The following is a 13,671-nucleotide window of genomic DNA, read 5'->3' as shown; positions in this document are numbered from 1 at the left end:
AAAACAAATCGTCAGTTCTCAGCCAGAATCAGTACATCAACTCTCTCTCGTGTTTCGCGCCATCCACAGCGTCTATTATAACCAGCGCAGCCCAACGCGTCACTTTGTCGCACCTGTGACACCGTCATAGAACGTCCAAAGAGGTTTTGATGTGAAAGCGTCAAATGGCTTATTGAGCGAAAAAGCCAGCGCCTTTCATCTGTAGCAGCGAAACGGCGGGTAAATTTCTATTGACTGCGAAGGCCACGTCATGAGCGCGTCTCGACGGAGCGGAGCCGATAGCGCGCCTGGTGTTGCGTGAAGGGAGAGGGCGTGGCCGCGGCGCCACGTCACCCTTCCCGCTCTCGGAAGCCTATGTTATTCGCGTGTTCTTTGTACGCGCAAGCGCTCGCCTGCGTTCCACCTGCCCCTCGGTGAGGCCAAATCCAAGCGCGCCAAGCGTCTGAATGCGCTCGATTGCCCGCGAGGAGTTGGAAGGACCGCTCAGCGGCACTCAATTAGACGTTAACGCTTTCGCATTCGCAACTCAGAAGAAGTGCTTAGCTGTCCTCGGCCTTTTTTTTTTGCCTCCTTGAGAACATTTCACTGAATTGTGGAAGTGGTGTACTTAGGACACCTCAAAACTTCCAGTCGCTTGCTGTGAACAGCGTGATTGGCAATAAAAAAGAAAGCACTCCCGTGTTGCGTCACGCTAGAGGCGTTCAAGTAAAGAAGAAGCTCCATCCCTCGACCCCACGTATGTAAAATGTTTGCGTCATCTGAATACAAAACTCACTTATAAAATTATGATTAGCTGCCGACAATACGCTTTAGCAGTATTGCTAAATCTTCGTAAATGTACGCCAAATTCACCAGTAGTGCAGCTCATAACCGAAACCGGAAGTCTTCTGGAGCCACTCCCTATACTGTTTCATACTTGGAAAACTCAAGGTCGATCTCATGCTGCTGCCGACGTGCATCAGTGGCAGCTTAACCAGTCCGTGAATGGCGAGCAGCATACGCATATATGGACCGAGCGACTGCGCCCCTGAACTGACTTGCCTCGTCCTTCTGACTTCTAACGACCCTTCGTGAAGCTAAATTTCCATCGCAGATTTTTGAGTGCGTCCATTCGGTTGCGAAGTTACAGCACTAAGCAGAATCTAACCGCACAAAGCAATAACGAAAGCCGAGACGTGTTTTCTTAACTAAGCGCACGCCAAATAGCAGAAGACGAAAAAGAAATTATGTACTCCCAACGACTACTACGGCGGTTGAACGTCCACAGCGTCAGATTCCGTTTAATGTGCGTGCACGCCTTCAAAGCGGGTAAATAGCGAGTTGGTCTCAGCCGAGGGTATATAACAGTGTATGTATGCCGACAACAAATGGCGCTCACTCACCTCCTTTTCCGACGTGTCACGGTCGTCGGTCCTTTGTCTCTTCGCCGGAGGAGAAGGGTCTTCCTCATCTTCCGAATGGGCCATGGTGCCCTGCCGGGCGCCCATCGGACCCCTTGGCCACGACGAGCGTGGTTACCCTTCTCGCGCAGCGGCCGCCGTCCTGCCCGTCGCTGTTCCGCGCCGACGCTGCCTCCTCCGCTGGGGTTAGGGCAGCCTTGCGACGGCCAGGACACCGGTCCCGGTGCGCGGCAGGGACACCACCGGTCGCGCGGCTTCCCGGCGAACGTTCTTGTTCGCGTTTCCAACGAATGGAAATCACCCACTACGGGGAATCGGCCAAGAAGAAGATGAGCCTTCGAAAGGACGAATTTCACGCTGCTGTAACTAAACGCCCAGTCAGTTACTCAAGCTAACGGATGTTATAATAGGAAACAATGCGATTTCCTTTATAAACCTAAAAACAAAAAAAATCGTTGTTTAGATATATGAGATGTCGCAAAATTTTGCCATCGCCAATTATTATTGAATATGTCAATCTGCCTTCCGATGAAATGTGAAAACCTCTTGAACTCATTGCTAAAGGCTTGGAGTGTAGATTCACGTCGTCGATGTCCTATAATTTGCAAAAGTCAGCCTCAACATCACTGTTTGCTGAAGTTACATTGCATGAATTACCTCGAGTGATTCCTGACTTGCCCTTGTCAGCCCCTGGTCCTGATGGAATTACCGTTGACGTGACAAAAATTTTATTCGATCTATTTCCTAGCGACCTTCTAAACGTTATAAACAATTCATTAAACAATGCCTGAACACCGCACGATTGGAAAGCAGCTAAAGTAATCCAAATACCTAAAAAACAAGGAGTAGGTTATAGCAGAAAATATTAGGCCTATTTCTCTTACTTCTTATATGTTCATGCTCATAGAGAGGGTACTACATTGCAGAATTGCTATCTGGGTGACGGATAATTTAATATTAAGTCCAAATCAAATAGGCTTTAGAGCTGATTGCTCAATACGGGGTGCCCATGCTGATTTAGAGAGCCGCATCCAACTTGCTCTGAAAAGGAGACAATATTCTGCTTTAGGGACATTAGGTATAGCTAAGGCATATAACAGCGTTGAACATTCAATTTTACTGGATATTGTGCAGAGTCGTAATTTTACAAATTGTATTATCGCGTGGTTGACAGAATTATTGCGATCAAGATAATTTTATTGCTTCAAGTACGGCTGTTCCTCGTCTAAATTCAGACAGACTCGCGGTGTTACCCAAGGACCAGTCCTGTCTCCAATATTATTTAATATATTAATGAGCTCCATCCCCACTTGTCAGGAGGTGCAAGTTTATGTGTATGCAGATTCAGACTGACAGTGACATTTACGCCCTATGCGAAAAATTACAAAGATGCATGAGTATGCTTGAGGTATGGCTTCAGAGAATCTGTATCTAATTAAATGTAAGTAAAAGCGCAACATTAGTATTCCCGCTCACGGATCCAATTTCAATTTCTATAACTTATAAGTAAGAACCCATTCCATAGGCTGAGTCTCTAAAATATTTGGGAATCATATATGATAGAAAACTCAACTGGAGTCCACACGTAGAAAGTGTTGCGTGTACAACGTGCTTTGGGTATTCTGCGCAGAAATAGTAACCGACAATAGGGATTCCCTGCTAATGATTTATGAAATTTATATGCACCCAATATTGTAATTCGTGTGTGTATTGTTCTCAGGCTGCCCTGCTTATAAAACAAAGCCTGTAATTCTTTGGAGCGTGAAGCCCTGCGCATGTGTCTGGGACACTCAAGGTTTGCGGCTATTAACGTTATCTAACAAGAAGCGCGCCTACCAACATTGCCCTGCAGATTTCGCATCTTAACAATTCCAATATTTCTGAAGTTTTACAGATTGCCGATTAGACGATCTGAATACTCCTTTATTAATGATCCAAATTCCTTCTTTCTTTCTCGTTGGCCTCGTTTTCACGCTCCACAGATTGTATCTGTACAAAAACAATTACATAGTCTGAATGTGAACATTCGAGAGGTGATTCCATCAACTGAATGAAATCAGAATACCAAAATAGAATTTTATGACATTTTCCTCCGTAACCCTAAGTTTCAATCAGTCAAGTTTTTAAATAACCTGTTGCAAGATTGTCTTGCAACACGTACAGCCAAATAACATAGTAAATAAATAGCTATAGATGCTTCGGTGAGCAACGAAAAGGCGGGCGTAGGCATTTTCTCGCTTTCGCTTGGCTGGTAATTTTCCTTGAGACTGCCAGATTTCACTCCCATTTTTTGAAACCGAGCTTTTAGCAATGATTTTAGTGCTTCGGAAACTCCTTTAGAACGCAATAAGTGCGGTTATTATAATATATTCCGTTTCTGTCTGTACTTCGCTGACAACTTCATCCAATTCGCCAACTCTGCAGACGTTTCTAACATTAGTTCCTCCATAGTTGGATTTTCTAAAACTGTTATGGGTACCAGGTCACTGTGGATTATATTTAAATGAAATAAGCGCGAGCATCCCTGAGTAGACATATAATGCCAGTTCTTCCAGTAGTGGCGCACATAACAGCAATTAGATATCGAACATATTCAATTCATAGAGACGTCATTGAATCAATAAAAACATGGACAGAATTTCAGCACCTGAAATTTCTGTGCGAAATCCAGTGGTGTCCATCAAGAATATCAGAAGTATTGGTCACGAGATTACGCTGCTGTGTCCCCCCATTAAACCTCTATTTACGCAGGACTGGTCTGACGCTATCACATCTGTGTCCATACTGCCAAGAAACAGAATACCTAGATCACTATTTTTGTTATGTCGTCGATACAGCTTATTAAGAAAAATACTTCTAGAAATTCCGCTTGTTAAGTTAGGGTTACCCTTATCATCAGAAATAACACTACCTTACGGTGTGTCAGTTATAGGGGTCAGCCACAGGGAGTCGTTTGATGCCGTTTGCGGTTACATACTTTTTTTAATGTTCTTTCGTTATTTCTTTGTTTTTGTATGTGTTTTTTTTTCTTGTTTTGATCAGATATCTAACACTTCAAAGGATTAAGGAAATGTTTCAGCACACAATTGTTCACAAATCCCCCAGCGTGGGTATGAGTCATAATATCAGGCCATCCTCAGCATCAAAAACAGCTATGGTTGGGGACAGAAAGCGATTAACAACAATGACAACAAGAGAAGGCAAGACAGCCAAACACGTCTGACAGCCCTGCCCTCTACAGCCGCCTTCGTCACTACCGTGTCTATTGGACTCCTTTCTCCAGTAGAAAAGAAGTGTTCCAGAGATTCACTCTAAATGCATAAAGGGCACAAGGGCGATATAGGTCTGGCTATATCGCCCTTGTGTCTTTATGCAATGAGAGTGAATCTCTGGAACACTTAGTTTGGCGTGCCAACTTTTCATTGTTCAACGAAAAAGATTTTTACAAGAACGCTTCCAAAAGCTTGTCTTGAATTTCACTCTTCCCATAACTCTTTCTTTTGGGGCTGTTCCTGTGGCTGTCACCCAGTACGGTAGTACTGAGTTACAGCCACAGGAACGTTTGAGGAGCCCTGTATCTTTCTGCGTGAGAGAAAACGAATGTCATGTTAGAATTCTTTAAAATTCTTATAATGTTCACAGCATTCATAAAAATACATAGATAATTGATTTTTTATACCTGTAACAGTAGACACTTTAAATCCCAATTGCAAGAAACTTATTTCACTTTACCCTAATTTATTTTTAAAAAAACATGCTAACAGTTCCTTCACCGCCCCATTCATGACCGATCCCCCAGAGTGAGTTGCACTTGTTCACTAGGGAACAAGAACAAGAACTGCTTTCTGTGCAGCTCGTTCTTCGACGGATCGTTGCCGTGCGACACTGCAAATCATTTCTCTGTAGAGACCCCTTCCTGGCGTCTTGGTGTTGGCGCTATGGGCATAACATTAAGGGATATCGATCGGTTCCTCTCAGCCGTAAATATGGAGAAAACCGCGAAACAAAAAAATTTTCCTTGCAGGAAGTACAGTGTTATATCTTCAGGGGTTCTCACTCAGCTGACTATGCCAACTGCTCTGCGAGAGCGCAGGAATTGCAAATTTTACAGATTATTGAGCAAAAGAGAGGCTCAATACGTAAAGCCCGTTTGATCATTGCAGAGCGATCTCGCGGGTATGCTGGTGGAGCAAATCGGCTTTCTTGTGCAGTAGACTCATTGCTCTCTGATGTCATAGCTTCGGCAGTAGAGAGGGCAATGAAGGAGGCAATGGAAAATATAGTTGTGAGTCTATCGGAGTCATTGGCACAAGTGGTTACCGCTCAAAGGACTCAACTCCTTCAGATGGTTGCCCGTCCAGCCATGGCATCTAAACTTCCAATGCCCTTAGATGCGAATGATGCTGAAAACATCAAATCCGGGCCCTTCTAACATTTGGCCTAACAAGACCCCTCCTGTGTATCATGCAGAACAGGAATCAGATTGGAGGTCAGATTGTGGCTCCCAAGAAACAAACATGGAGCTTAGCTCCCGTGCTCTTAAACGCGATGCATTTCCTGCATAGCGCCGGCATCTACAATTACAATAAAATGAAGACAAAAAAGGGCCAGAAGGAAAATATTTCTAAAAAATCGTTTTTGACGGATAGTATCCTAGACAAGGCAGTTTCTGCTGCTGGTCTTAGATCAACGTAGGGACGCAAAAGATATTACAGTGAAATTGCCGTTCCATTTGTTTCGCTGTTGTTGACTTACGTTAGCTCTGTACCCAACGTTCCTCTGATATCGTTGCATTGCAAGAAACCTAGTTATCAGCAGAAAAGATAGCTCATCTGAAAAACTACCGTACATTTCGTTTGGACCGTTCCTCTTGTGGTGGCGGCTTAGCTATCTTCATCTCGTCAAAAAGTACACACCGGGCTAAAATGGCTTACCAGCGTATGACTTCAGAAAGTGAAATTCTAGTTATAGACATTTCTACTCCAGTCCGCATCCCAGTGACGTTAGTTAATGTTTATTTCGCCGAAGGCATACTGAAGACCAGTAGTCGAGATTCGGTAATTAGGACCTGTAGAAAAGAAATCATTTTCGCCGGAGACTTTAACTCCGATCATACTTCATGGGGTTTTAAGACCAATTCGAGTGGTAAACGTTTGTGTGATTGGACTTCTAACGATGATCTATTATCCATTAACGCAAGAGCAGCCAGATTGGTTTGTAGTCGGTAACATTCCGCGATATGTCTCAATTTCGCTAGCTCTAACTTGTCTATCTCCACATGGTCTGCTATAAACTCTGGCTGAAGTCGTAGCCATCTTCCTATACTTTTTGAGCTTGTATTTCCGCTGACTCAAATTAGCATGCATTCAAATAACTTTGTTAATTTCAGCAAAATCAAGATGGTCCTAAACATGGCTTTATCTAATCAGCAATGGGATATTGAAGAAGAAAAGGCCATAAATTTAATTTTCTGTTTTCCAAGATTCCTTAAAGAAGTCTCAATTCACTGTGCACTCCCCTAAAAGTGGGTCTTCTGACTCTAGGTGGAACGCAGCGCACTCGCGTGATTACAGGATAGGAGAAGGAGCGTTGCAAAAGCTACTTCATAACCAGTGTCCCAGAAATTGGAGAGACTATAGGTTCGCTGCACAAACATTTAATAAAACAGTCGCAAATGCGAAAGACAACTCTGATTGTAGTTTTTAGAGTCTCGATTGTGCAACATTTGGACGACACAAACAGAAGAGAAACACACACCACAGAGCGCTAATTGCAACCATCGTTTTATTCCTTGTCAAAGGAATAAATACAGGAAGGTACTCGTGGGGGGAGGGGGAGGGGGGGGTTAACGACAAAAAAAAATTTCTACAGACATGGCCATCCACCAATGTCAAGCCAGCTTTGTAATGTGATCATTTTTGACATCGCAAAAAAGGAACCACGATACAAAATTCCAGATTAGCGCGTGAGGAAATCGAGCCTCTAATATGCCATACCAACACGCCCAGTCTTCAACATTGGCAATTAGAGATTGCCAAGGTTGAGATTGCCAAGGTTAGAGATTGCCAAGATTGCCAATTAGAGATTGCGGATGTCGGCCATTCTTTAAGAAATGCAAGATCGTGAGTAAAGATGGCAGCCAAATTGCGCGAGAAATAATCGAAGCTGCTGAGATTGCATGTTTGGGAAGTATGTGCGTGAGCATGGCATCAGTCTCCCTTAGTGCAAAGGAAATAGATTTCCTCACGCGCTAATCTGGAATTTTGTATCGTGGTTCCTTTTTTGCGATGTCAAAAATGATCACATGACAAAGCTTGCTTGGCATTGGTGGATGGCCATGTTTGTAAAATCTTTTTGTTTTTGTCGTTACCCTCCTCCCGAGTATCTTCCAGTATTCATTCCATTGACAGGGAAATAAAACGATAGTTGCAAGTAGCGCTCCGTGGTGGTGTGTTTCTCTTCTGTGTGTGTCGTCCAAATGTTGCGCAATCGAGCCTCTAATATGCTATACCAACATGCCCAGTCTTCAACCTCGGCAAGTCTGATTGTAAGCACTTCGACTTTCAAGGGCCACCAACAAAAAAAACACTCTTTGGATTTCTGAGAAATAAAGAGGTCCTTCCGGCACAAACAAACATCGAGTGTGATTCCAACATTCTGCGAATTAGACAAATTACTGGAGGATATTGCTAAAAGTCTAGAATGTCGCTTTAAGTCTACTTTGCCCTAGCACGCTATGCAAGCTACTAATGTGAAGACTTCGAAGGTGTTACAATTACTAAGGCAACTAAGCCAAAATCTACTAAGCCAACTGCCCAATTCCGCGCCAGACCCCTGTGGAACTACTATGCCTATAATAAAAACTTTAAGATATCGCCTCGTGCATTACTTACCATGGTAAACCATTCTCTTAAAACTTCGAGGCTTCCTCCGGAAGGGAGACTTGCAAAACTAATCCCATTATTGAAAAGCAAGGTGCCCGTTACGTCTTAGATAATATTGGGCCACTATATCTTACATCTAACTTAGTAAAACTAATCGAAAGAATCTTACACGACCGCTTAGATAATTGGCTAATAGAGAACATGATCTTGAGTGCATGCCAAATTTGCTTCAGACGAGGGTTCTCGATTTGGTGTGCCCATTTCAACCTAGAAAGTATTATTCAAGTAGCTCGATGTCATAAAAAATATGCAGCCTTAGTCACTTTGCATATCACTAAAGCGCATAACAGTGCAAAACATGTCAGCCTAATACACGAGCTTCAGAATGTAGATCTGTCAGATTATTTTGTCGCGTGGGTTTATGAATTTTTCGACAGCCGGGAATTTTACTGCTCTCAACGTGGACTGTCTTCGTTAACATGTAAACAGTCGAGAGGTCTACCGCAAGAATCAGTCCTATCGCCCTTGTTGTTTAATGTTTTACTGAGTACTGTACCTTTGCAACAGGAAGTGCATGCGTACGTATAAGCCGACTACATCGCATTTTTTGCTGCATCGGTACAGTTACATGTTTTTTGCTAAACACTACAGCCCTATATGAGTAGCCTAGAATTGTGGCTTGATGGCATTAGCCTCTCTCTTAATATCAGAAAAAGCGCCATCCTAATTTTCCTTCAACGCGTTCCTGCGCAAATTTCCATTCTTTATCGAGAAGAGGGTATTCCGCAGGTGAATTCAATTAAATATTTGGGTGCAGTATTCACCGAAAAGATTGATCGCAGTCCGCATATGCAGCTTATTAGCTCAAAAGGAGCGCGCGCAGCAGGAATGCTGCGTAGACTTAGTAGCAAGTGATCAGATTTGCGTCGGCATGCCCTCGTAATGATGTATTATTGCATGTATGTTTAGCACGATGATAGACTTCGGCTGCGTTTTGCTTTCTCATGGACCTGCATACAAAATTTGGCCTCTGCTTTTATTAGAACGATAGGCATTACGTTTATGTCTAGGGCTTCCTAAATTTGCCAGCAATTGATATCTTATTTCAAGAAGCACGCCTGCATTCTCTTTTCATGTGATTTCATATCCGAACAGTACAAACTTTAAAATATGTCCATCACTGCAGAGAAGGTCACGATATGTTTTCATTAAAGAATCGGCCTCATTTTTTAACCACCAGTGATATCGCTCACGTTGCCCTCAACTTGTTTTCGCACGAAACTCTTCTACCCAATAAATGTTCACCTATGCGTGATATAGCCTCAATAAAAACCTCGGCTCCAGTCGCTAAAACTTAATTTGATGATATTTTTTCAGAACAATGGCTAAACATTTACCTTATCAATACATTAATAGTATTTTGGAAGACCACCTTGTATACCTGGGTACAAAGAACGTGATACCAACTAATCCATTCGTCTGCTAAGAGAAGACAGGTGTGGGCATCGTATTAGCATATCTAAATCGGTCTTTTCGCGTTCAGATACCTGACTTTACGCCCATCTTTCAAGCGGAATTATTGGCAATTATTTTAGCTTTACGCAAATTACCATCATCTCTGTCATCAGCAGTAATTTTAACTGAGTGTCTGTCCGTTTGTTCCTAACGACCACGTCCAAATCGTCAGATTCATTAGAAACTGCCTCTTCTCTCCTCCCAAGACACTTACGTCTCGTTCGGTAAGTGTGGGTGCCAGGCCACAATGGTCTAGCATTAAACGAATATGCAGATGCACTCGCAGTAGCATCCCACGATGTTCATATAATCCCTATTTCACCTACGTCAGCTTTCATCACTGCCGCGTGCTCTTTTTGTCAGACAATCCTGTCCTATCGTGCATACGTTCCATCAGGTTATACAGCTCCAGCGAGAGTTGTACATAGCTCTCTCGACTCGAGACAACAGTACTTTGCCCACTGTGGCTCGGTGTCGATTTCACAAGGACTTTTGCCTTCCGAGTCGGTCCGGGTGAGGGCGCAGCTTGCAGTCACTGCGGTGACGAGGAGATCATAGAACACGTGCTTTGCCACTGTCCTCGATACAGCGCGCACCGGCTGTCGCTAGCGGACGTCTTGACACGCCGTGACGACAGGCCACTTTCATAACAGACAGTCTTGGAATGCCGACCTGAACTGTCGTCACACTGAAAGTCGGTCAAGGCTTTGTTGACCTTTTTTCGTGGCAGTGGCCTATTAGAAAGACTATCATGATCCCGTCCTTTTCTTTCTTTACGTCTTTCCTTTTGTCCCCACACTTCTTTCCATGTTTACTTCCCCTTTCCCTTCCCCTAGTGCAGGGTAGCAAACTGGAGGCTTTAACTTTGGTTGACCGCCCTGCCTTTCTCTCATTTGCATCTCTCTCTCTCTCTTTCATAACTGCGGCGCGATGAATAAAATACACTACTGCAGATAGCTTCAAGCGGTAATCGTTGTCAACATACGATTTCTCGCATGTCAATTTTCCTTGGAACAACAAATGGGGCTCCGCTAGAAAAATTGAATTAACGATTACGAGACCACGGTACCGAGTCCCCCTACTGAACTTTTACCTCCGCAAGTCTCATCTGGTTATATTACCTTTGTGTCCTTTATACAGTGAGAGTGAATCTCTGCAACACTTCTTTTTGACACGCCGCTGGTTCATTATTCAAAGGAAAATATTTTCAGAAGAACCCTTCCAAAACCTTGTCTTGAATTTAGCTCTTCCAGTAATTATTTCCTTTGGCGCTACTGTTCTGGGTTCAGCCACAGGGACATTTGTGAAGCCCTCGGCATCTTTATGCGTGAGACAAAAAAAATTGCATGCTGAAATTCTTCTTAATGCTTATTGTGCCCGCGTACCTTTTTTCTGCAATACTTAGATATTTTATTATTCATATCTGCAACAGTAGGCACTTTAAATCCCATTTACAAGATACTTATTTCATTTCACCTTACTTCCTAAAAAAATTGTTAACAGCTTTTTCATTGTCCGATTCATGGCCGATCCTCCAGGGTTGCTTGCGCCATTTCATTGGAGAACAAGAACAAGAATGGCGCGTACTCACAGCGGGGTTGGGCCACGATAGGGTGGCTCGTACTCACAAATAATTTCCGGGCTATCATGCATCTGTTTATTAATCACATTGGCCTCTTTCCACCATCTATCTATTCTGTACCATTTCCTCGTTCCCTCCATGTGTAGCAGCAAGTTTGTTTCATCAACACATTGGCCTCTTACCGTCGTCTATCTCTTCTGTAGCATTTTTCCTTTTCCCTCCATTAGAAAGTAAGAAGCATGTCATTCAAGAGAACCTCTCCACCTTTCGGACATTAAATACCTCCCTCGCTTTCTCTACACCCGTCGCGGATTTCCTGTAGCTATAGCGTTGCGCGGCTGTGGTCAAGGTCGTGGTTCCGTTATAAATATTATCTCTCTCTCTCTCTCTCTCTCTCTCTCTCTCTCTCTCTCTGTGTGTGTGTGTTTGTGTTTGTGTGTTTGTGTGTGTGTGTGTGTGCGTGTGTGTGCGTGCGTGCGTGCGTGTGTGTGTGTGTGTGTGTGTGTGTGTGTGTGTGTGTGTGTGTGTGTGTGTGTGTGTGTGTGTGTGTGTGTGTGTGTGTGTGTGTGTGTGTGTGTGTGTGTGTGTGTGTGTGTGTGTGTGTGTGTGTGTTATTGCAGGGATGAATGAAGAAGTTGACAAGGCAAAACTTGGAACAATGGGTAGTGTGTAAATGAATCGGACCCGATGAGTGAATGATTACATTTAAAAGAAATCGAACAAACGTTCACTTAACTATTTATCCTGGAAGGAAATCACAACTGATAGGTATAGTAAGCAAAACAAAAAATCAGCATGGTGAATGCTTTGTAGCTTGAATGAAGTCACGCACAGCGTTATAGACATTTTAGGCATGAAATGGTTTTAGCTCCCGTTGCGGGCGGCCTTCAAGTGACCTTGAGTCAAAAAGTCAGAGCCGTTATCTGGGCACTCAAACGAGAACATCCGGACAAGTTGCGAGAACAAAGCGAGGTCAACCGGGCAACCAGTCAAAACTTAAGAAAATGCGGTCGCTGGCCCCAACCATTTGTACAGGACCCCATTACATACCGCAGTCACTGCCCAAACAAGTTACAAATAATATTGCTTCCGAGTTCTTCCTAACGTTTCTTGTTCACAATATCACTCAAGCTAGAACTGTAACTTGTATTACGCTGAAGTTTTATTTGTCATTTCGAAGAGCGGACGTTCAAAAGGCATATACAGGGCACCATGCACTTCATTGTCATCTTCTGGCGCTGAGACAGGGTTGCCTGTGCTCTTTTGAACGCCAGCGGTCCGTGAGTTCCGCGGCGCGGGTTTCGCGTCGCTTCGAGAGATAGCGCCACGCTGCGTGGCACCTTCTTTAGGCGTTTTTCTTCTAGCTGGGAAGTGCGCTCTGTCTCGCTAGCGTCTTTCGCTGCCTGTCGTGCCGCCTTCAGCCGGTCTTCTTCTAGCTGGGTAGCGTCCATATGGACCTGTTCACAGTATGGTGTGGTGCAGTGTGGTGGGGTGGGGTGAACCATTGCGAACATGCACTACACCCATATTAAGATTGTGGCTAGTATCATCTCCAGCCAATTTGCTTTGCTGTTTGCCATGTCATGCTTAGATCTACTTTCGATTACGGGAGATCCAGTAAGTCTTCCTCGAGATCGGCTGAGATCACAGATCTGGATTTGAGTGTAATGTACGTCCCCAGCTCTAATTAAGCTGCGTATAGTAGTTTTGCTTCTATTGAGAAAGATACACAATTTTTCATGTTTTCTTGCTCTGTCATGTTGTGAACGCTGTTTAAGGAGGCTGAGAATTACTCAAGCCATTCATTGCTGCTTTTTTCTCATTATTATTTATTTATTTATTTATTTATCTATTTATTTATTTATTTAGGTGGAAAAAGTTTTCTTTGAGATGATTTTATGTTGATTCCTTCATGCATGGCACACGCCCACGAGGGGGCATTGTGCACACAAAAAAGGATAAACAAACTGATTAGTTATAGATAACGAGTAGCAGGTAGTATTAAAGTTGTTGCGATATCGTGGCTCCTACACGCGAGGAGAATTGGGCACAGGGAACAAGGTGAAACCTGCCTCACAACAAGGACGAATAAAGGAAATATTCAAAAAGTAGAGCAGAGAGAATTAAAAGTAAATAATAAAATACAATTAAAATAGAGAAGAGAGAATCCCCTATGTGCTTGTTTTCTGCATTGATTTCTTTTATTATTTTTTGATTGCAGAAATCTTACAGACAACCTCCGCGAGCTTCGTCCGCAGAGCGTAGACTGTCTGTATCTGTCTTTGCTGCG

At 43.5% G+C, this 13,671-nt stretch overlaps 1 protein-coding gene across 1 annotated transcript in view; it reads right to left on the bottom strand.

The window, feature by feature from the left end:
- The window catches only part of LOC142578334 (ubiquitin-like modifier-activating enzyme 1), a 111,875-nt gene extending 110,388 nt beyond the window's left edge, over positions 1-1,487 (bottom strand). Inside the window, exon 1 of the mRNA XM_075687732.1 lies at positions 1,383-1,487. Within this exon, the coding sequence (XP_075543847.1) occupies positions 1,383-1,487 (105 nt within the window). The remainder of the gene's footprint in view (positions 1-1,382) is intronic.
- Between the last annotated feature and the right edge of the window lie 12,184 nt (positions 1,488-13,671).

This window comes from Dermacentor variabilis, chromosome 4, assembly GCF_050947875.1.
Source record: "Dermacentor variabilis isolate Ectoservices chromosome 4, ASM5094787v1, whole genome shotgun sequence".
NCBI lineage: Eukaryota > Metazoa > Arthropoda > Arachnida > Ixodida > Ixodidae > Dermacentor > Dermacentor variabilis.
Note: the sequence above shows the minus strand (reverse complement) of the source record. Positions and strands in the feature narration are given on the sequence as shown.